This window comes from Cherax quadricarinatus, chromosome 15 (genome assembly GCF_038502225.1).
Source record: "Cherax quadricarinatus isolate ZL_2023a chromosome 15, ASM3850222v1, whole genome shotgun sequence".
Taxonomy (NCBI): Eukaryota; Metazoa; Arthropoda; class Malacostraca; order Decapoda; family Parastacidae; genus Cherax; species Cherax quadricarinatus.
The window spans coordinates 5,765,280-5,790,454 of NC_091306.1; the positions used below are offsets into that span (position 1 = coordinate 5,765,280).

The 25,175-nt window shown below is 46.0% G+C and overlaps 1 protein-coding gene across 50 annotated transcripts in view; it reads right to left on the reverse strand.

The window, feature by feature from the left end:
- LOC128692140 (trichohyalin) overlaps positions 1-25,175 on the reverse strand; it is a 219,903-nt gene that overhangs the window by 94,813 nt on the left and 99,915 nt on the right. For 16 of the 50 annotated variants that reach the window (XM_053781172.2, XM_053781183.2, XM_053781167.2 and 13 more), the window contains 3 exons: positions 17,721-17,834; positions 13,364-13,450; positions 8,732-8,836 (listed from right to left, as the gene is read on the reverse strand). The exons of 11 other annotated variants lie outside the window; for them this stretch is intronic. In XM_053781172.2, the coding sequence (XP_053637147.2) occupies positions 8,732-8,836; positions 13,364-13,450; positions 17,721-17,834 (306 nt within the window). The remainder of the gene's footprint in view (positions 1-8,731; positions 8,837-13,363; positions 13,451-17,720; positions 17,835-25,175) is intronic. 23 more of the 50 variants (XM_053781187.2, XM_053781177.2, XM_053781196.2 and 20 more) reach the window with 5 other exon arrangements.

The following is a 25,175-nucleotide window of genomic DNA, read 5'->3' on the forward strand; positions in this document are numbered from 1 at the left end:
GTTCAGAGTAACTCCCTGGTACGTACAAGTGGTTCAGAGTAACTCCCTGGTGCGTAATTACTGTGCTCACAATGAATTACAGGTTGAGCGAGCAGTCAGAGTGAGGTGCGCCACAGAGGTAGTGATGACAGTAATCTACCAGGCGAGTGTGTGTTATGATGACACTGTGTGGTGAAGAGGGATAGTGCACGCATTGTGAAAAGGGGGGAGAGGGCGGGGTGGTGGTGAAGTATCGTTTAGTCCCTCTGGTCCGGGGGGATCCCCCCCCACCCAAGGAGAACCCCACCTCAACCCCCCCACACATCGTCCTAGGAGGACACACGCAGGCCGGAAACCTACCTGCACACAGGGCGCACAGAGGTATGCATCTCTCAGTATATATACAATGTAAGTTAACATGAAGCAGTATTTTGAGGATTTAAAGCATTGACTGGTGTGCAGGCGACATGCAGCTTTCATGATCATCATGTAGTCGGTAGACTTGAAACTCTATAAACTATCCAACTCTCAGCGTATATATACCTTGAGTTTAATCCCCCTTTCTTTTAAATTAAATTATTGTTGGAGTTAATGTGCGAGTAACGTGTCTGAGCTGCAGACCCGTCTGCAGCTCAGACTGTAAACAGCACTAACCCACCTCACATACAAAAATTCTCATGTGAGTTTATGTAGTTACACACACACACACACACACACACACACACACACACACACACACACACACACACACACACACACACACACACACACACACACACACACACACACACAGTTATCCTGAGTCAACACGAGGTTCATGATAACTGTCAACACAAGTACAACCACTACCATTCATTTCTTTAATGTCTACTCAAGAGAGTATTATGCAGAGAAATGACATAAAAGACTGACAGATCTGTTTGTGACTTGATAAACTCCACTGTCTGGCCGAAATGTACTTAATAAAGGATCGCATTATACTGTATCTGTGTTTATGTTTTCCAGAGTATTATACTGCCAACTTGTAACAAACACACCGTAACAAGACTGTTACTCGTATAAAACATGATTGCTACCTTCAATACTTCAAGTAGTTATACAGATCCCCATACATTTGCATTTTTTGCAATATCTTCCACTGAAAAACTACAAAAGCGAAAATGTTTTATGGGATTTATAGAAAATGTATATGACTGTGCTGGTTAGGTCCGGCCTACGGTGCCCGTCTTTAATGAGGGGGTTGAAGGGGGGGGGGTGAGCTGAGAGCCTTGGGAAAAATATGAGAGGATTATACAAAGTTGACAAAATACCCGTCTGTGTTGTACCGTTCGTAGTAACTCCTGAAACACCTGGGTGACCAGGTGTACCTGTGGCAGCATGTGGGGGAGAGACACCTGTGTTAGTAACACACACACACAAACACACACACAAACACACACACACACTTCACCTTCCTCATCACACACCTGGCTGCTACAACAGCTGGTGGCTACTGTATCATGGTGTTGTGTAGTTAAAGTGTAGCAGGTACGACCCAGTTATAAGTTACACTGGTGTCAACAAAACTCCTGGTATCGTGACCCAGCTCAGTCTCCCACACAGTCATTAGCCTTCATATCAGAACGCTGCTCTTTTTTTTTTTACCCTCCACCTCCTCATTGCCAGTTGTACCACCGACATTTGAGAACTTCCTTTTATAGTTAAATAGGTTTATTGTAATCTAAACGACCCTAACGTAAAATGAAGGAAATATGAATAAGAAAAATGAAATGGATGTATTTAATGGCACTGACTGATAAATTAAAATGCAGATAGTGTGCGTGAGCTGGTTTAATTAAAGGTTTTTACGAGCTGAACTGAGCCCGTGATTGTAGCTGAAGCTAGTGTGTGAAGCTTTACTGTACAATGTCTGCGATGGTCGCTTCTCACGAGGATACGAGTCTTCCCTAGCGAGACAACTTTATTACCAAGATGTGTGTCACTGATCCTCTCCTCTCACTGTCGTCTTTATTATGATGCCATGTTCCACGCCGGGCCCACACCTGGCCTACCACAATGCCACACCAGGACCACACCCCCACCAGGGCCACAATACCACACCTACCCACCAGGGCCAAAATGCCACACCAAGACTATAGAAGACTCGTGTATATACAGTGGGTGACCACAGTGACTCAGCGAGGGCGAGAGGTTATCATCATCTGGAGGGATCAGGGAAATGGGGGAGGGGGAGGGAATGATTTCTGCTCGACGCAGGTTGACCTATTATTGACCAGGTGGGGAGGTCACTTCCCCAATGTATCTCCCCCTCTGCTCCTGCTGATACTAACCTTCACGTAGACCATGTCTTCTACAAAGTGTTACTGCCGTGTTCTTGGGGAAGGGCTAAACCCGTATGGGAGTACAAAGTTCTTGGGGAAGGGAAGGTAATCCCAACAAAGGCAGCATAACTATTTCCTGGGATCAAGAGAACTCTATCAGCATCAAGGTGGCCTGTGATCTTTGCCCGTTACATAGCACTTAAATCTGAACCTAGCGTATGGAGCATAAAGTTGCAGCGTGGACGTTGATGTCTAAGGGAAGATGCATCATGCAGAATGATGATGAGGATGATGACGCAGCAGGAGGTGGAGGTATTGTACAGGTGCCAACTTAAATGAACACTCATCCATTCACCCACATTCATACACCCCCCCCCACACACCCACACTCGTACACCCCTCACACACACACACTCTTTCCCCCCCCCTCATTCCACAGTGTGCAACACTCACTACACAGGACACTGCTCATGAAGCAGTTGTGACATGAGTGACACTGACCTCCAGGACCCTCGTAGGAGGTTTTAAGTGGAATGAGTAGGGAGTGACGCACCTTAACTTAGATAATACTAGTGGAATGAGTGAAGGCGGAGCCTCTTAATTTAGACACTACTACTAGTAGAATGAGTGGAGGTGGCGCCACTTATATAATACTTCTAGTAACCTCTCAGTGTGTGTTGTACAAAGAAACTATGCAAAAACTAATTGGTGAACAAATAAAGAAAAAAAATATGCTGTATTTACGTCAGATAATACACAGCACAGTGACTTGCACTTCTCACCATCAAAAACTGACGTTGTGTTAGCAAACTAACACCTGGCGAACGACACACTAAATAAAACTTATTAAACAAGATATATATTTTGTTGTTGGTCAAGTAAATGTAATAAATTAGTGTGAGCACCAGCAAACGTTCATTACACAGCTAAGATTCTGGCTTAATGGCAGGTTAAATGTTCCCTTGTGTGTAGTGGAGCGAGACAGCTACGAGCCATGGACTTTGTAATTACCATTAAGCACCTCTAACGCCTGTTCGTGTCTGCTCGACCTGGGGAACACTGCTGCTGCGGAAGTCGTTTATTATACTCAGATGATGCTCCCTTGTGCTTTGACGGCTACTACACACCCTTAATGGTGTACGGTGCATATGACACTAGTGGTCCAGCTCCAGAGGACCACACGGTCTTAATGGTCCAGCAACAGAGGGCCACACAGCTCTGACAACATCATGTTGAAGGTTCATTAAGTACTGAGGGCACTTCATGCCACCAAAGGGACAAGTTGCTAGTATTTTATATATATATATATATATATATATATATATATATATATATATATATATATATATATATATAGGTTGGTAGACAGCAACCACCCAGGGAGGTACTACCGTCCTGCCAAGTGAGTGTAAAACGAAGCCTGTGATTGTTTTACATGATGGTAGGATTGCTGATGTCTTTTGTCTGTCTCATAAATATGCAAGATTACAGGCATGTCTTGCTACTTCTACTTACACTTAGGTCACACTACACATACATGTACACATTTATTTATACACACTCATCTGAGTTTTCTTTGATTTTATCTTAATAGTTCTTGGTCTTATTAATTTTCCTTTTATATCCATGGGGAAGTGGAATAAGAATCTTTCCTCCGTAAGCCATGCGTGTTGTAAAAGTCAACTAAAATGCCGGGAACAATGGGCTAGTAACCCCTTTTCCTGTAAAGATTACTAAAAAGAATAAGAAGAAGAAAATTGTCAAAGTGGGAAGTCTGAATGTGCGTGGATGTTGTGCAGATGATAAGAAAGAGATGATTGTGGATGTTATGAATGAGAAGAAGCTGGATGTCCTGGCTTTAAGTGAAACAAAGCTGAAGGGGGTGGGAGAGTTTCAGTGGAGAGGAATAAATGGGATTAGGTCAGGGGTTTCAAATAGAGTTAGAGCTAAAGAAGGAGTAGCAATAATGTTGAAGGATAAGCTATGGCAGGAAAAGAGGGACTATAAATGTATTAATTCAAGGATTATGTGGAGTAAAATAAAGATTGGATGTGAAAAGTGGGTTATAATAAGCGTGTATGCACCTGGAGAAGAGAGAAGTGTAGAGGAGAGAGAGAGATTTTGGGAAATGTTGAGTGAATGCGTGGGGAGTTTTGAATCAAGTGTGAGAGTAATGGTGGTTGGGGATTTTAATGCTAAAGTGGGTAAAAATGTTATGGAGGGAGTAGTAGGTAAATTTGGGGTGCCAGGGGTAAATGTAAATGGGGAGCCTTTAATTGAGCTATGTGTAGAAAGAAATTTGGTAATAAGTAATACATATTTTATGAAAAAGAGGATAAATAAATATACAAGGTATGATGTAGTACGTAATGAAAGTAGTTTATTAGATTATGTATTGGTGGATAAAAGGTTGATGGGTAGGCTCCAGGATGTACATGTTTATAGAGGGGCAACTGATATATCGGATCATTATTTAGTTGTAGCTACAGTTAGAGTAAGAGGTAGATGGGAAAAGAGGAAGGTGGCAACAACAAGTAAGAGGGAGGTGAAAGTGTATAAACTAAGGGAGGAGGAAGTTCGGGTGAGATATAAGCGACTATTGGCAGAAAGGTGGGCTAGTGCAAAGATGAGTAGTGGGGGGGTTGAAGAGGGTTGGAATAGTTTTAAAAATGCAGTATTAGAATGTGGGGCAGAAGTTTGTGGTTATAGGAGGGTGGGGGCAGGAGGAAAGAGGAGTGATTGGTGGAATGATGAAGTAAAGGGTGTGATAAAAGAGAAAAAGGTAGCTTATGAGAGGTTTTTACAAAGCAGAAGTGTTATAAGAAGAGCAGAGTATATGGAGAGTAAAAGAAAGGTAAAGAGAGTGGTGAGAGAGTGCAAAAGGAGAGCAGATGATAGAGTGGGAGAGGCACTGTCAAGAAATTTTAATGAAAATAAGAAAAAATTTTGGAGTGAGTTAAACAAGTTAAGAAAGCCTAGGGAAAATATGGATTTGTCAGTTAAAAACAGAGTAGGGGAGTTAGTAGATGGGGAGATGGAGGTATTGGGAAGATGGCGAGAATATTTTGAGGAACTTTTAAATGTTAAGGAAGAAACAGAGGCAGTAATTTCATGCACTGGTCAGGGAGGTATACCATCTTTTAGGAGTGAAGAAGAGCAGAATGTAAGCGTGGGGGAGGTACGTGAGGCATTACGTAAAATGAAAGGGGGTAAAGCAGCTGGAACTGATGGGATCATGACAGAAATGTTAAAAGCAGGGGGGGATATAGTGTTGGAGTGGTTGGTACTTTTGTTTAATAAATGTATGAAAGAGGGGAAGGTACCTAGGGATTGGCAGAGAGCATGTATAGTCCCTTTATATAAAGGGAAAGGGGACAAAAGAGACTGTAAAAATTATAGAGGAATAAGCTTACTGAGTATACCAGGAAAAGTGTACGGTAGGGTTATAATTGAAAGAATTAGAGGTAAGACAGAATGTAGGATTGCGGATGAGCAAGGAGGTTTTAGAGTGGGTAGGGGATGTGTAGATCAGGTGTTTACATTGAAGCATATATGTGAACAGTATTTAGATAAAGATAGGGAAGTTTTTATTGCATTTATGGATTTAGAAAAGGCATATGATAGAGTGGATAGAGGAGCAATGTGGCAGATGTTGCAAGTATATGGAATAGGTGGTAAGTTATTAAATGCTGTAAAGAGTTTTTATGAGGATAGTGAGGCTCAGGTTAGGGTGTGTAGAAGAGAGGGAGACTACTTCCCGGTAAAAGTAGGTCTTAGACAGGGATGTGTAATGTCACCATGGTTGTTTAATATATTTATAGATGGGGTTGTAAAGGAAGTAAATGCTAGGGTGTTTGGGAGAGGGGTGGGATTAAATTATGGGGAATCAAATTCAAAATGGGAATTGACACAGTTACTTTTTGCTGATGATACTGTGCTTATGGGAGATTCTAAAGAAAAATTGCAAAGGTTAGTGGATGAGTTTGGGAATGTGTGTAAAGGTAGAAAGTTGAAAGTGAACATAGAAAAGAGTAAGGTGATGAGGGTGTCAAATGATTTAGATAAAGAAAAATTGGATATCAAATTGGGGAGGAGGAGTATGGAAGAAGTGAATGTTTTCAGATACTTGGGAGTTGACGTGTCGGCGGATGGATTTATGAAGGATGAGGTTAATCATAGAATTGATGAGGGAAAAAAGGTGAGTGGTGCGTTGAGGTATATGTGGAGTCAAAAAACGTTATCTATGGAGGCAAAGAAGGGAATGTATGAAAGTATAGTAGTACCAACACTCTTATATGGGTGTGAAGCTTGGGTGGTAAATGCAGCAGCGAGGAGACGGTTGGAGGCAGCGGAGATGTCCTGTTTAAGGGCAATGTGTGGTGTAAATATTATGCAGAAAATTCGGAGTGTGGAAATTAGGAGAAGGTGTGGAGTTAATAAAAGTATTAGTCAGAGGGCAGAAGAGGGGTTGTTGAGGTGGTTTGGTCATTTAGAGAGAATGGATCACAGTAGAATGACATGGAAAGCATATAAATCTATAGGGGAAGGAAGGCGGGGTAGGGGTCGTCCTCGAAAGGGTTGGAGAGAGGGGGTAAAGGAGGTTTTGTGGGTAAGGGGCTTGGACTTCCAACAAGCGTGCGTGAGCGTGTTAGATAGGAGTGAATGGAGACGAATGGTACTTGGGACCTGACGATCTGTTGGAGTGTGAGCAGGGTAATATTTAGTGAAGGGATTCAGGGAAACCGGTTATTTTCATATAGTCGGACTTGAGTCCTGGAAATGGGAAGTACAATGCCTGCACTTTAAAGGAGGGGTTTGGGATATTGGCAGTTTGGAGGGATATGTTGTGTATCTTTATATGTGTATGCTTCTAGACTGTTGTATTCTGAGCACCTCTGCAAAAACAGTGATAATGTGCGAGTGTGGTGAAAGTGTTGAATGATGATGAAAGTATTTTCTTTTTGGGGATTTTCTTTCTTTTTTGGGTCACCCTGCCTCGGTGGGAGGCGGCCGACTTGTTGAAAAAAAAAAAAAAAAAAAAATATATATTACGTGAATGATGCCAGAAATGTGTTGGAAAGAGGCAGATGTGGTACTGAGCGCACCTACCCGTGGCAGACCCTTGATATACCGATACTCATTTCAATCCATTCTAGATGGAATGTGGGTGTAAAACAAGGAGAACCGTGTTCCTTCATCACAGGGAGGAGTGGAACTGCCCACGGGGAGAAGCCTTGGACGTATTCAGACTGCCATAAGCACCAAGACTTGTGCGAAGGAAGAGTGTTGTCAGTACTGGTTCTGAGTACTGGTACTGGAGACTAAGACCTAAGAAACTGCAGTATCACAAAGTGTATTGCTTAAGTGGAAGACCAACAGTGAAATACCTGGTAAGTGTACCATGTTAGCATTATGTAATAATTTTTTTGTCTTGTAATGAGTCATATTGCCCATATAGTGATCTACCATTTACCAGTATCTTGTATTAAATATTACTGATGACTGAGAAATCTTTAGTGTTAATCAAGTAAGGGTAATTGGTACATACTCGACTGGAAGGTGAAGACGAGGCTCCTTCACTCACCAGCAGTATAATCATGTCTAAACTTGCTCCCAAGTGTATATGAGGTGTGAGAGGGAATGATGGATGCAGACTGGTGTACTTCAACGCTAGGGAAGTAGACTCGTGGGCAATACTGCATAACCGTGTTCCTTCAACACGTATCCCGGCACAAGACAAAACTAGTCAACACAACATAGTGCCGTCTTTCCACGGTTGGTAGGTGTCAACTAGCGATCATTACGGTGTGGTTCTTCCATGGTTCAGAGGTGTCAAATAGTGCCCACAAAGTGTGGTTCTCCCATGGCTGGTAGGTGTCAACTAGCGACCAACACAACACAGTGTGGTTTTCCCATGGTTGAGAGGTATCAACTAGCGACCAATGTTACCAACACCCTCCACACGTCAGTTATAAACTACACTGACATAACATCAATAGCAAGACAGGTGTTCACGCTCGTACAGGTGTTATTATGACACACATTAAAGTTAATCTGAGTAAGATTTTAGAAAATTCAAACGAAAGTAACTATGTCACAGGAATAAATGTTAATATAACAAAAAAATAAATCCAGCTGTTTGTTAAACTATGTTAATAGCGGTAAATAAATTGTTTAACGTCGTAAATTAACAAAAAAATATTAAAATGAGTTTATTTCTGTTAATGATTTAATATTTGCGACCGTGTGAGAGGGTGATGCTGGGGAGGGTGATGATGCTGGAGGGTGATGCTGGGGGTGGTTCAGGAGAGGGGCTGAGGATGGGTGATGCATAGAGGAGAGGCAGGGGGAGGAGCTGGAAAATGGGTGATGCTGGGGAGGGGCTGGGGAAGGGGGAGGTGCTCGATTGACGGGGGTCGGGGATGGGTTACCTTAGGTTTTTCGAACTTGTTCTTCATTTTGGTAGCATCGAAGGACCTCACCCGCGGCCCCACGTGCTTGGCCAGCAGGTCGTCACGGTACTGATACCTCGCTTTCTACACGGTGGGAAGACGGTACAGTGTCAGTGGTACAGTTACCACGGTGATGTAGTCATGGTACAGTGTCAGTGGTACAGTTACCACGGTGATGTACAGTCATGGTACAGTGTCAGTGGTACAATTACCACGGTGATGTAGTCATGGTACAGTGTCAGTGGTACAATTACCACGGTGATGTAGTCATGGTACAGTGTCAGTGGTACAATTACCACGGTGATGTAATCATGGTACAGTGTCAGTGGTACAGTTACCATGGTGATGTACAGTCAGTCACATCAGGACAGTGAAAACAGTCACACAACTTACAACACATAACAGGAACACACAGACAACACAGTAAATAATAAAAGGGAATTACAAAAATTAGGCTATGTAAGAGACAAAACCTCTCAATTATGAAAAAAAAAAGACGATAATGTCGATGAAAATTAACGTCAGCGAGATGTGTAGAGTACGAGTGTGTGCAGTGTGAGTAGAGTCATCAACACTTGATTTAGTCATCAAACGTGAAGTCAGAGAACAGTATAATGTTGGGAACCGTCAATAATCTTACAACATAAAGTACATTATAATCCAAGAGAGGAGAGTTTAATATTCTGAAGAGAGAAGTTAAACCAAACAATGGTAGAATAAGTATAATGATTTTAAAACTAGCCAAGTATACAGTATCCTTAATATAATTAAAATTATTACCTGAATTTAACAATAATTCACACCACTAACACAAAGATGGAAAATTACTTATTTTTAAGATAATTTTTAAAAATACTTCAGACAACTCTCCAAAAATTAAACAATACATTTTTTGAGAGCGAGAGAGGCATAAGTACTGGATACAACTACAGCGCCTACAACCAAGGTGCAGAAAAGTGCAAATTAGGTTTTAATATAATTAAAGGCAAATTCCAGGAGAAGATTTCAATAAGAAATGAAACATCGTGTTAAAGATAAATTACACGACGAATGTAAAGCACTTTGAATACTACAAGTGATTCTTGAGATCCTCTCCTGAAGTGTCTTATGGATGGCTCTGTGGTGCTTAACGTATATAAATATTCCTAGGAAAGCCTATCCCAAACTAACATAATTTCTAACTAAATTTAACCAAAATAACCAAACCGAAAAGCTGAAAAAATATATATATGTGAACGTTTTACCAGCTGAAATAAAATAAAAAATATATAACATTAGACAAGAGCATCAATAAACACATAGTAGTGATAGATATATATATATATATATATATATATATATATATATATATATATATATATATATATATATATATATATATATATATATATATATATATATAAAACTCTTTCTTTAGTGTTGTTCCATTTGGCTCAACTTGTCTTGAGGTCCTGGAAAATTCCTGGAACATTAAAATATTTTGTAGCTTCAGGAAATTATCAAAAGTTATGTCAGAAATTAAGTTTAATTGACCATAATGTGTGAGTTAAGAGGTGACGCCAGCATCAACCTGGAGATATTTTATACCAGTATAATTGTTAGTCCTTAACACACCAACTTACAATGTTGGAAGTATTACCCACAATATATCTTTTCCTTGTACATAAATCTGTCTTACTGTAGACTAACACATCTTAACAATGAAGTTAGTTAACGAGGCTATGAGAATAAACAAAGTTTTACCCTTAAACAATATGAAATGCTTGTTTGTTTACGTGAATTGTTAAATCTTACAAAAAAAAAGAAAAAAAGGTCGAGGCTACACAACAGAAATAAGTTTAAAATATATCCTTTGGTTGAGTTATGAGGTGAAAAAAGACATGCATTTTCTTCATGGTGTTGTGAAGACAGCACAGTGTTGAGGTGAGTGAGGTGCATGCAACACTGAGCAACCATCAACGTCAACACTGTACTTAAAAGTGGCAACACTACTACGACTACTGTTACCAGGATAGCGTGCACGTCATTCATTACTCTTTAAAAGATACCTTCCTACCTCCCTTCCTTCCTTCCTTCCTTCCTACCTACCTACCTACCTACCTTCCTTCCTACCTACCTTCCTTCCTACCTTTCTTCCTACCTTCCTTCCTACCTTCCTTCCTTCCTACCTTCCTTCCTTCCTCCCTCCCTACCTTCCTCCCTCTCTACCTACCTCCCTACCTACCTACCTTCCTTCCTACCTTCCTTCCTACCTTCCTCCCTCCCTCCCTACCTTCCTCCCTCCCTACCTACCTACCTTCCTCCCTCCCTCCCTACCTACCTTCCTCCCTCCCTACCTACCTTCCTCCCTCCCTACCTACCTTCCTCCCTACCTACCTTCCTCCCTACTTACCTTCCTCCCTACCAACCTACCTTCCTCCCTACCTACCTACCTTCCTCCCTCCCTACCTACCTTCCTCCCTCCCTACCTACCTACCTCCCTACCTACCTACCTACCTACCTACCTACCTACCTACCTACCTACCTTCCTCCCTACCTACCTACCTTCCTCCCTCCCTACCTACCTTCCTCCCTCCCTATCTACCTTCCTCCCTCCCTACCTTCCTTCCTCCCTACCTACCTACCTCCCTACCTACCTACCTTCCTCCCTACCTAATTACCTTCCTCTCTACCTACCTATCTTACTCCCTACCTACCTACCTACCTACCTGCCTTCCTCCCTACCTACCTTCCTCCCTACATACCTTCCTCCCTACCTACCTTCCTCCCTACCTACCTACTTTCCTCCCTACCTACCTTCCTCCCTACCTACTTACATTCCTACCTACCTACCTTCCTCCCTACTTACCTTCCTCCCTACCTACCTACCTTCCTCCCTACCTACCTACCTACCTTCCTCCCTACCTATCTACCTACCTTCCTCCCTACCTATCTACCTACCTTCCTCCCTACCTACCTACCTTCCTCCCTACCTACCTACCTTCCTCCCTACCTACCTACCTACCTTCCTCCCTACCTACCTTCCTCCCTACCTACCTACATACCTTCCTACCTACCTTCCTTCCTTCCTCTCCCTACCTTCCTTCATTCCTCCCTACCTTCCTCCCTCCCTCCCTACCTTCCTTCCTTCCTTCCTTCCTCCCTCCCTACCTTCCTTCCTTCCTTCCTCCCTCCCTACCTACCTTCCTTCCCTACCTACCTACCTTCCTCCCTACATTCCTTCCTCCCTCCCTACCTTTCTTACCTACCTACCTTCCTCCCTACATTCCTTCCTTCCTCCCTACCTACCTTCCTTCCTTCCTCCCTCCCTTCCGTCCGTCCTCCCTACCTTCCTCCAGTAATCAACTAACCCACTGCCCTTCTCCACTCTTCCTCACTCCACAAATAGTGACTTCCTCCACGTGGAGGAATTACTCTCCTCAGTGTTGGTAACTTGAGACAATACCTCAGGTCAGCCTCAATACAAAATGTACAGAAGGTTAGGTTAGGTAAGTAAGGTTTGCCAGGAAACAGGACAAGTGTTTCCTGACGCGGGTCTTAAGTCATATGATGACCCACAGCTGGAGCTTTTGGTCATCTGACTAGACAAAATATTTTCTTTGTTCTAAAACTGAGTTATGCAGGTGTGTGTGTGGACGGGGGGGGGGGGAGGGGGGTTACAGTGTATCATGTTGGTGTGCCCAATCCGTTTTCTTAATCACAGTCATCATGTCACTGTTGTACAGATATCAAATGGGTGACCGATGACTGCACTTTAAACCGTGAAAGTCTGACAGTTGCAGCTGGTATGTCTCACTCAACGGTGTCGGTTTTCTGGTCCGTGACAACTGTTTTCCCGCTGTTATCTTATATGTACGTTTTTTCCGTTGCAATGTAACTGATTACTTTCTATGGAGAGAGGGCAACCTAATCTAACACAACCAAATCTAAGCCAACCTAACTGAGAATTAACTGTGATAACGAGGAAGCGTCATGTTAAGGGCACGTAAGTACCCCTGACTTCTAATAACATGTTCATTTTTCCACTATAATCTATCTTGTCCAATATAGGGGTACTTGCATGCCTCTTAAGGGCGTGCATCACTCTTTTTAAAGATGCATCTATTAAGCATTTATTCAGACAATACTGGATGGGTCGGCGTGCAGTAGGTGGGTCGGCGTGCAGTGGGTGGGTCGGCGTGCGGTGGGTCGAGGGTCCCTCACAAGTCATGTACTGGGAACTCTCTGCAGGTTCTTAGTGCATATACTGTCTTCTAGATTCACTTGGGGCTTCAAACACTCATAACAACTAGGCTCAGACGGTGCACCGTGGGTGTGGGCGTGTGGGATGTGGTTGTAAGTGTGGCTAGGAGTTGGGTGTGGGTGAGGCTGTGGGCGTGTAGGACAGGGGTTTATGGCGAGGCTGTGAGCTTGTAGGACAGGGGTTTATTGGTTGTAAATGTGGATGTAGACGGTGCTGAGTTGTTTAAGTACTGATAACTTAATACAGAAAGAACTGTGTACGCCACCGGTGTTTCGTACATCAGGCACACGTGTACGGTACACCCAGTGGCTGCTACTAGGGTGAACGCTACACTAGGTGTGAGTTGAATGGTGACATAGGGTACTCACCATGTGGGCCACGGAGACCCCGGTGCAGATGTTGCGTGGTACAGGCACCTCAGGGGGAGGGGGCACCGACCCCACCAACGTCGCACACTATAATAATGACAAGCACTACACATCTCCTACACTCCAAATTCACTACATAAAACTGAACATAAATTACAATAAACAAACTTGTCCCCTATACACCCAACAACACCCTGCATCATGCTAGGGATTATACGTATATTGCAGTAAATGCACTTCGGAACCCCATTCCAGTATAATGTTTGCACAAAAACACACCAAAAAGCCATGTTATACTTCAATATGCAATCTTTACAACTATGATGTAGAAGTGTTAAAACTGTAGAGAATCCTGGAGTAAGAAGGTCAATCAGTGTCATGCAGTGACAAAACTAGCACTCGCATGCACACAACTCAGCTACAGCTAATCCTGATTACTTACAACCTAGCTCACTTGCTTACAACCTACAACTAACCCTCACTATAAACAGTTCACACAAGAATGCACACTGACACACAAAACACTACACGTTACAGTTGCAGAGTGACACGAGAAAGGTATCCCCGTATCCCATAAACCCAGCCTCCTCTACCTTGATGTTCATACAAGGATTGGTACAAAATGCGGCATAAGATTTAATTACAGTTAAATCTCAGCACTGAAGATCTGGAAAGACGTTCATAGGTTTACACAAGGAAACGGATATCCTAAAGTTTATGGCGAATTGGAACCTACACAACCCCCCCCCCCCGCCCCCCAAAAAGAACCTTCCATTAAGATACCAAAGCTTTGTAAGTTTAAAGTCAATACAAAGAGGCATTCTTTAGTTACGGCACAGGCACCAATATCCAACAATACACCAGCACTAAGTCTGTATTCTTCCGGAAGTTGCATTCTCAAGGTATCGGCGTTAAGTCAGAAGCCATTCGGATAAGGCATTCACAAAATATCGCATTAAAACCATTAAGTCTTCCCAACTTCTTCAAACAATCGACGAATTAGCGCCTACACAAGCCAAACTTTTACCTAAGATACACCAGTGTTTAGGGTTTGAAGCAGAGCAGAAGAGGCATTCTCAAACTACTGGAGAGAAACCAGTTTGCTTAAATACCGGCAACTGTTTGTAAATAATTGCCAATTTAGAAAAAAAATACGCTTGTTGCGTACTGTTAATGAAGCGCTGGAGCCGCCGACCACACAAGCTAATGTAGAGGTGTGACTGAGTGCTTCAAGTACTGTGTACTTGACACAACTGGCCAGAACCGTGAGGTGCACAACTGGCCAGGACCGTGAGGTGCACAACTGGCCAGGACCGTGAGGTGCACAACTGGCCAGGACCGTGAGGTGCACAACTGGCCAGAACCGTGAGGTGCACAACTGGCCAGGACCGTGAGGTGCACAACTGGCCAGGACCGTGAGGTCCACAACTGGCCAGGACCGTGAGGTCCACAACTGGCCAGAACCGTGAGGTCCATGGCTTCATATACTCTGCCGGTCTGAGATAAAAATGTCTGTATATATGTTTTACACGTTGGTTGGTTACCATTTTGTCCCAGACACATGTCGATTAGACACTTGGCCTGTTGCACGTGTTACAATAAGGATGACAAAAAACAGTGGCCTACCAGGGCGCATGGTTCACACACCTCAGTAAGAGACAGGTTGTGACCCAGTCATAGCAGTGATGTACTCAAGCAACACACTCGAGTCATCGACAGAAATTACACAACCATAAACCTGCATTTAATGGACGCAAGGTTTTCAGAAACGATCTGTCATCAGATAACTCAAATTGACTATATTACTTTTAATTTAAAGAGGTAGCTGGCGTGGTGTGTGTTAAAAGCGCAACAGCGTCATAATAGTGATGCGCACGGTTGTGCTGCGGGACAATTGATTAGTGAGGTATGTGGCTGACCTCGTCTAGTTATTACGTCTCACTAGCTGTCACTTCAGCTGGGAGTCCTATTGATCACACTACCCTCATTAAGGTACCTACAGTAGGAATTAAAGCCCTTAGTGTATATATCCACACACACACACACCTGTACATACCAGTGAGACACTGTGGCAATGTGTCGCCAAACATTGGCTTTACTACTAACACCAAAGTGTTGAATAAATCTCTCATTCGTCTATGCACCAGCTTTACGAACCATTTGCAGTAACACCTGTACATATACAATCAAATTACGATAAAAAAGGACGTTTGAGAGCTGGGAACCCCATCCCTGACACTGAGCACAGTGTACACACACTTCTGACGCAGTATTTCAGGGAAACGGAAATTATCGTTGCTTACAGACAAATTCTCAGTATGTAGGTAGCACTACCATACTCGTGGATAACACCTACCATCCTTCACTACCATACTCGTGGATAACACCTGCCATCCTTCACTACCATACTCGTGGATAACACCTACCATCCTTCACTACCATACTCGTGGATAACACCTGCCATCCTTCACTACCATACTCGTGGATAACACCTGCCATCCTTCACTACCATATTCTTAGATAACACCTGCCATCCTTCACTACCATATTCTTAGATAACACCTGCCATCCTTCACTACCATATTCTTAGATAACACCTGCCATCCTTCACTACCATATTCTTAGATAACACCTGCCATCCTTCACTACCATATTCTTAGATAACACCTGCCATCCTTCACTACCATATTCTTAGATACCTGCCATCACTTCTTAGATAACACCTGCCATCCTTCACTACCATATTCTTAGATAACACCTGCCATCCTTCACTACCATACTCGTGGATAACACCTGCCATCCTTCACTACCATATTCTTAGATAACACCTGCCATCCTTCACTACCATATTCTTAGATAACACCTGCCATCCTTCACTACCATAATCGTGGATAACACCTACCATCCTTCACTACCATACTCGTGGATAACACCTACCATCCTTCACTACCATACCTGCCACTACCATATTCTAGATCACTACCATACTCGTGGATAACACCTACCACCTACCATACTCCATACCATCCTTCACTACCATACTCGTGGATAACACCTGCCATCCTTCACTACCATACTCGTGGATAACACCTGCCATCCTTCACTACCATACTCGTGGATAACACCTGCCATCCTTCACTACCATACTCGTGGATAACACCTGCCATCCTTCACTACCATACTCGTGGATAACACCTACCATCCTTCACTACCATACTCGTGGATAACACCTGCCATCCTTCACTACCATACTCGTGGATAACACCTACCATCCTTCACTACCATACTCAGACTAGAGCGAGGCTAAAACATTAAATTATAATTATAATTATAATTATTATTATTATTATTATTATTAAAGATGGCGTGTCAGAGCCAGTTGCTTGCACACTAAGACAACTTAAATACATTTATCTTGTTTTATTTATTCTTTATCGCCAGATTATCTTAATCTCTTGTTTACTGGCACAGTTGTGATGCTGTTAATGGACGTCTGATGCCTAAAATTATTTAGCAATTATTTTATCTTCCTATTAAAGAAATGTGTTCAGAGTCTAGACAAAGAACAAAGGGTAGCAGGTGTGGAGCAGCAGGTGTGGAACAGCAGGCGTGAAGCAGGTGTGGAGCAGCAGGTTTGGAACAAGGTGTGGAGCAGCAGGTGTGGAGTAGCATGTGTGGAATAAGCAGGTGTGGAACAGCAGGCGAGGAGCAGCAGGTGTGGTACAACAGGTGTGTACAGCAGGCGTGGAACAAGGTGTGGTACAGATGTGGAATAGGTGTGGTATGAGTGAGGGTAGGTGTAACACAGCAGGTGTGGCACACGTGTGGTACAGTGAGGGTAGTAGGTGTGGCGTATAGAGGGCAGCAGGTATGGCACAGCAGGTGGTACACAGTGAGGGTAGTTGTGGCACAGATGTGGTATAGTGAAGGTAGATGTAGCACAGGTGTGGTGGTGCGGGTAGCAGGTGTGGCACAGGTGTGGTAAACAGTAAGGGGTAGGTGTGGCACAACAGGTGTGGTAAATAGTAAGTGTAGCAGGTGTGACACAGTGTGGAATATAGCGAGATGTGGCACAGGTTTGGTGTATAATATATAGTGAGAGTAGGTGTGACAAATGTGGTAAACAGTAAGGGTAGGTGTGGCATAGCAGGTGTGGTAAACAGTAAGGATAGCAGGTGTGGCATAGCAGGTGTGGTAAACAGTAAGGATAGCAGGTGTGGCACAGGTGGTGGTGCACAGGTGTGACAACTAGCGTGGCACAGGCGTGAAACAGCTGGTGTTGGATAGCAGGTATGGCACAGGTGTAGCACAGCAAGTACGGGTGTTGTAGCACAGGTGTGGCACAGAGACGACTTACAATGCGAGCGACGTTAGCCTTAGTGATGTAAGGCTGACGACCACCACCGCCGCCCGTGGCCGCCCCACCACCCAGGGCGTGGCACAGATTGGTCTGGTCACAGTAGCTGCGACGCTACGTAGCCCACCACAGGTCACAGGTCACGCCGGGCCAGGTCAAAAGACCAGGAGACCCCAGCAAACAGCAAGGTCCATCCAGCAGCAGCAAGGTTAATAGAGACATACAAGTATTAATTACCAGTGAACAATAACTGTTAAGTTAGCCCAGTAAAAATTAACGAGTTAACACTGAGTGCTAAGGTAGCACCGTGTTCCTGAACACGGTGTGTCACGACCTAAAGTGTCACTGTACACGGTGTGTCACGACCTAAAGTGTCACTGTACACGGTGTGTCACGACCTAAAGTGTCACTGTACACGGTGTGTCACGACCTAAAGTGTCACTGTACACGGTGTGTCACGACCTAAAGTGTCACTGTACACGGTGTGTCACGACCTAAAGTGTCACTGTACACGGTGTGTCACGACCTAAAGTGTCACTGTACACGGTGTGTCACGACCTAAAGTGTCACTGTACACGGTGTGTCACGACCTAAAGTGTCACTGTACACGGTGTGTCACGACCTAAAGTGTCACTGTACACGGTGTGTCACGACCTAAAGTGTCACTGTACACGGTGTGTCACGACCTCCAGTGTCACTGTACACGGTGTGTCACGACCTCCAGTGTCACTGTACACGGTGTGTCACGACCTCCAGTGTCACTGTACACCGTGTGTCACGACCTCCAGTGTCACTGTACACCGTGTCACGACCTCCAGTGTCACTGTACACCGTGTCACGACCTCCAGTGTCACTGTACACCGTGTCACGACCTCCAGTGTCACTGTACACCGTGTCACGACCTCCAGTGTCACGACTGTCACTGTACACCGTGTCACGACCTCCAGTGTCACTGTACACCGTGTCACGACCTCCAGTGTCACTGTACACCGTGTCACGACCTCCAGTGTCACTGTACACCGTGTCACGACCTCCAGTGTCACTGTACACCGTGTCACGACCTCCAGTGTCACTGTACACCGTGTCACGACCTCCAGTGTCACTGTACACCGTGTCACGACCTCCAGTGTCACTGTACACCGTGTCACGACCTCCAGTGTCACCGTACACCGTGTCACGACCTCCAGTGTCACCGTACACCGTGTCACGACCTCCAGTGTCACCGTACACCGTGTCACGACCTCCAGTGTCACCGTACACCGTGTCACGACCTCCAGTGTCACCGTACACCGTGTCACGACCTCCAGTGTCACCGTACACCGTGTCACGACCTCCAGTGTCACCGTACACCGTGTCACGACCTCCAGTGTCACTGTACACCGTGTCACGACCTCCAGTGTCACTGTACACCGTGTCACGACCTCCAGTGTCACTGTACACCGTGTCACGACCTCCAGTGTCACTGTACACCGTGTCACGACCTCCAGTGTCACTGTACACCGTGTCACGACCTCCAGTGTCACTGTACACCGTGTCACGACCTCCAGTGTCACTGTACACCGTGTCACGACCTCCAGTGTCACTGTACACCGTGTCACGACCTCCAGTGTCACTGTACACCGTGTCACGACCTCCAGTGTCACTGTACACCGTGTCACGACCTCCAGTGTCACTGTACACCGTGTCACGACCTCCAGTGTCACTGTACACCGTGTCACGACCTCCAGTGTCACTGTACACCGTCACGACCTCCAGTGTCACTGTACACCGTCACGACCTCCAGTGTCACTGTACACCGTCACGACCTCCAGTGTCACTGTACACCGTCACGACCTCCAGTGTCACTGTACACCGTCACGACCTCCAGTGTCACTGTACACCGTCACGACCTCCAGTGTCACTGTACACCGTCACGACCTCCAGTGTCACTGTACACCGTCACGACCTCCAGTGTCACTGTACACCGTCACGACCTCCAGTGTCACTGTACACTGTCACGACCTCCAGTGTCACTGTACACTGTCACGACCTCCAGTGTCACTGTACACTGTCACGACCTCCAGTGTCACTGTACACTGTCACGACCTCCAGTGTCACTGTACACTGTCACGACCTCCAGTGTCACTGTACATTGTCACGACCTCCAGTGTCACTGTACACTGTCACGACCTCCAGTGTCACTGAACACGGTGTGTCACGACCTCCAGTGTCACTGAACACGGTGTGTCACGACCTCCAGTGTCACTGAACACGGTGTGTCACGACCTCCAGTGTCACTGAACACGGTGTGTCACGACCTCCAGTGTCACTGTACACGGTGTGTCACGACCTCCAGTGTCACTGTACACGGTGTGTCACGACCTCCAGTGTCACTGAACACGGTGTGTCACGACCTCCAGTGTCACTGTACACGGTGTCACGACCTCCAGTGTCACTGTACACGGTGTGTCACGACCTCCAGTGTCACTGTACACGGTGTCACGACCTCCAGTGTCGCTGTACACGGTGTGTCACGACCTCCAGTGTCGCTGTACACGGTGTGTCACGACCTCCAGTGTCGCTGTACACGGTGTGTCACGACCTCCAGTGTCGCTGTACACGGTGTGTCACGACCTCCAGTGTCGCTGTACACGGTGTGTCAAGACCTCCAGTGTCGCTGTACACGGTGTGTCAAGACCTCCAGTGTCGCTGTACACGGTGTGTCAAGACCTCCAGTGTCGCTGTACACGGTGTGTCAAGACCTCCAGTGTCACTGTACACGGTGTGTCAAGACCTCCAGTGTCACTGTACACGGTGTGTCAAGACCTCCAGTGTCACTGTACACGGTGTGTCAAGACCTCCAGTGTCACTGTACACGGTGTGTCAAGACCTCCAGTGTCACTGTACACGGTGTGTCAAGACCTCCAGTGTCACTGTACACGGTGTGTCAAGACCTCCAGTGTCACTGTACACGGTGTGTCAAGACCTCCAGTGTCACTGTACACGGTGTGTCAAGACCTCCAGTGTCACTGTACACGGTGTGTCAAGACCTCCAGTGTCACTGTACACGGTGTGTCAAGACCTCCAGTGTCACTGTACACGGTGTGTCAAGACCTCCAGTGTCACTGTACACGGTGTGTCAAGACCTCCAGTGTCACTGTACACGGTGTGTCAAGACCTCCAGTGTCACTACACGGTGTGTCAAGACCTCCAGTGTCACTGTACACGGTGTGTCAAGACCTCCAGTGTCACTGTACACGGTGTGTCAAGACCTCCAGTGTCACTGTACACGGTGTGTCAAGACCTCCAGTGTCACTGTACACGGTGTGTCAAGACCTCCAGTGTCACTGTACACGGTGTGTCAAGACCTCCAGTGTCACTGTACACGGTGTGTCAAGACCTCCAGTGTCACTGTACACGGTGTGTCAAGACCTCCAGTGTCACTGTACACGGTGTGTCAAGACCTCCAGTGTCACTGTACACGGTGTGTCAAGACCTCCAGTGTCACTGTACACGGTGTGTCAAGACCTCCAGTGTCACTGTACACGGTGTGTCAAGACCTCCAGTGTCACTGTACACGGTGTGTCAAAACCTCCAGTGTCACTACACTGTCAAAACCTCCAGTGTCACTGTACACGGTGTGTCAAAACCTCCAGTGTCACTGTACACGGTGTGTCAAAACCTCCAGTGTCACTGTACACGGTGTGTCAAAACCTCCAGTGTCACTGTACACGGTGTGTCAAAACCTCCAGTGTCACTGTACACGGTGTGCCAAAACCTCCAGTGTCACTGTACACGGTGTGTCAAAACCTCCAGTGTCACTACACTGTCAAAACCTCCAGTGTCACTGTACACGGTGTGTCAAGACCTCCAGTGTCACTGTACACGGTGTGTCAAGACCTCCAGTGTCACTGTACACGGTGTGTCAAGACCTCCAGTGTCACTGTACACGGTGTGTCAAGACCTCCAGTGTCACTGTACACGGTGTGTCAATACCTCCTGTGTCACTGTACACGGTGTGTCAATACCTCCTGTGTCACTGTACACGGTGTGTCAAGACCTCCAGTGTCACTGTACACGGTGTGTCAAGACCTCCAGTGTCACTGTACACGGTGTGTCAAGACCTCCAGTGTCACTGTACACGGTGTGTCAAGACCTCCAGTGTCACTGTACACGGTGTGTCAAGACCTCCAGTGTCACTGTACACGGTGTGTCAAGACCTCCAGTGTCACTGTACACGGTGTGTCAAAACCTCCAGTGTCACTACACTGTCAAAACCTCCAGTGTCACTGTACACGGTGTGTCAAAACCTCCAGTGTCACTGCACACGGTGTGTCAAAACCTCCAGTGTCACTGTACACGGTGTGTCAAAACCTCCAGTGTCACTGTACACGGTGTCAAAACCTCCAGTGTCACTGTACACGGTGTGCCAAAACCTCCAGTGTCACTGTACACGGTGTGTCAAAACCTCCAGTGTCACTGTACACGGTGTGTCAAAACCTCCAGTGTCACTGTACACGGTGTGTCAAAACCTCCAGTGTCACTACACTGTCAAAACCTCCAGTGTCACTGTACACGGTGTGTCAAGACCTCCAGTGTCACTGTACACGGTGTGTCAAAACCTCCAGTGTCACTGTACACGGTGTGTCAAAACCTCCAGTGTCACTGTACACGGTGTGTCAAAACTTCCAGTGTCACTGTACACGGTGTGTCAAACTTCCTTCAAGACGGAATTTATTCTTGACGAGATCCATCAGCGATGTGCTGGTAACTGACTCATGAACAATGTTAAAACCAGTGATGTGCTGGTAACACTGACTCATGAACAATGCGACACCCGTGATGTGCTGGTTGCAACACTGATGACTCATGAGTTAGTGGGAGCGTATCTACTTACTGTGATGCAGCAGTTGCAGACGAGGTCAAATGCGGTCCTGATCTACTTCCACTAGTGGACCCTGCCCACATGTGACCACATCTTCAACTACTGCACCCCTCCACTTCTTCCACAGTCTCCCACATAAAAATTCTCCGTCCCGAGACTGTTAGACTCCTAAAGCTGGCTCTGTGGGCGAAACGTCTCCCAATAAAGATATGCAAGTGTTGAACATGTCTGTCATCAACAACTTAATATAGGTCACAATCAGTTTCTGAGGTCAACACAACACTACATGGATTAGCCTCAGTCTCTGGGGTCAACAACAATGTGTCACCATCTGGGGTCAACACAATACTGTGGGTCAACACTATTTGGTTCACTATCAGTTTCTGGGGTCAACACAACACTATGGGTCAATGTCAGTCTCTGGGACAAAACTAGTCTTCTCAGGCTAATACATTATATAGGTGAACTATGTAAGACATCAGTCACTGGGGTCAACACTAGTCTCTAGGGTCAATAAGGTACCTGGGGTCAACATCAGTCTCTTGGGGGTAGGGGGACTATTACTGGCGGGGTTCCCTGGGGGACATTACCAAGTGTTTAACAGAGACTCCAGTGTAAACAATACATCTTGGTGGAGGTGCCGACACATTGTTGCTGTTGTTAGTGGTGTTAGGGCCGGGGGGCTTGGAGCGGCGCCCCCCGAGGTCCACCATGTTGAGGGCGGCGGCGCCCCTCTGCCCTCGGGGTCAGCCCACACCCACGCGCGCGCCGGGGCAGGGGCTTCTGGGCAGAGAGGACCCGATCCAAGTAGCAACGTGGCGACGAGCAGGAGGCAAGGACCAGGCCGTCAGGAGCAGCAGTAGCAACAGGAGCACCAGCAGCGGCAGTACCAGCAGCAGCGGCACGGTGGCAGAGAACAGCCGGTCAGGCCGGCGACAGCACCGCCGGGTGGCAGGTGGCAGAGGCGGCGGTGGAAGCAGACAGGAGATAAGGGACAACAAGGGGCAGGGTTAGGACGTGGTGGAGTGTGGCGGTGACGACGCTGGGGACCCCACACACCGCCCACAAACCGGCGCAATGCACCGCTTTCTGCGCCCACACACGCACGCACGAACATGTTCACGTTCTGGCAAGCCAGCGCGGCAGTGACGAGGCGTGTTGCGTGTGGTGAAGTGTGACGGAAACTGCTCAAGACTTCTTCCACCTTAAGGTACAAGACTTCCCGAAGGGAAAGAGGCGGCGGCGACGGCGGCAGGAGGGAGAATCTGACACTGACGGTACAACACAACACAAGCCCCGGTGCAGGTCTCCCCAGAGAAGCGACGGCAACAGCAGGAGGGAGAGCCTGGCACTGGAGATACAAGACTAGGCACGGCCGCCGGCACATGTTGCAAGCTAGGCCGATGCGCTAACTGCAAAAGTTATTTACATGGCTGCCAGTCCTGAATATACTTTATCTGATATATTTCCTATTATTAATGTCTCTGATGTCAGTATACCGATTGTCACTGCTGATAACGCGTGTGGGACAACACAGAACCTGGGGGCCAGGAGCTGAGACCCGACCCAACCACCAACTCGGTGAGTACACAAGAGTACATGGGACACAGTGATCACTTGTAACAACACATCGACTCTTGATACAATAACTTGGACCTGATCTCTCCCCTAGGTCGATCCTGATGGCCTTCTATAACTCCCAAGTGGTGTATGGGCCCCTGCGCGTTTAACGCTCCCCATAAATGTAATTATGTGGTCCCATGTGACTGTCTCATATCTGCTGTGTGTGGAGTCTGCCTGCGTCACCCCACTGTTCAGGGCATTATATTACCCCCCCCCCCAATGTTCTCACTTCCGCCTGTCATACACTTTTTCCTGTCCAACTTATGTCACATAAGTGTTTGTACCTAATTACATTTCCCCCTGGTCCTTCTACCATCTATGTCCTTTTATCATCTATTTTTATCTCTGTCTTCACCAGTTGCCTTATTGCCTCTTGTGTCATCATCTGTATCACCCAACCTCATATGAACATCGCTAGCCTCTTTTTTTCTCTCTCTCTTATCCCTTCCTGCTTCCTCCCTCTTTCTGCTCCTTCGTTATCACTGTTCCTTCACCATTCTTCTCCTCTCCAGCTCCTTCGTTATCTTTCTCATTTCCTCTCCAACTTCCTGAGCCCTTCAGCCATGATCATCTATTCTCATTATTTGCTCTTAAATCTTTTCTCGGTTTCCTCAAAGAGTATCTTCTTTCCCATTTTTTTTGTTTATTTTGCTCTTCAATTCAATTAATATCAGTACTAAATGTTACAACCCACATCCTTCTTCCTCCTCATTCTGCTTTTCCCTCCTTTAAGTTGTTCTATTTTACATTCCCCATGCCTTTTGGTGTGAGCTCTACCTACAGTGGAGAAAATCAATACCATGCATGGTTTTATGTAACACTGAGAATAATTGCAGTCAGCAGGATTCAAAGCCATATCAGGAAGGCTGGCTGGCAAGGTTCCCAAGTGACGCTCTACACCACTAAGCCACAGATGCCTCAAGAGCTGGGCAGCTATGTTTCTCCCAGTCTGGGTGGCCAGGCTGTCC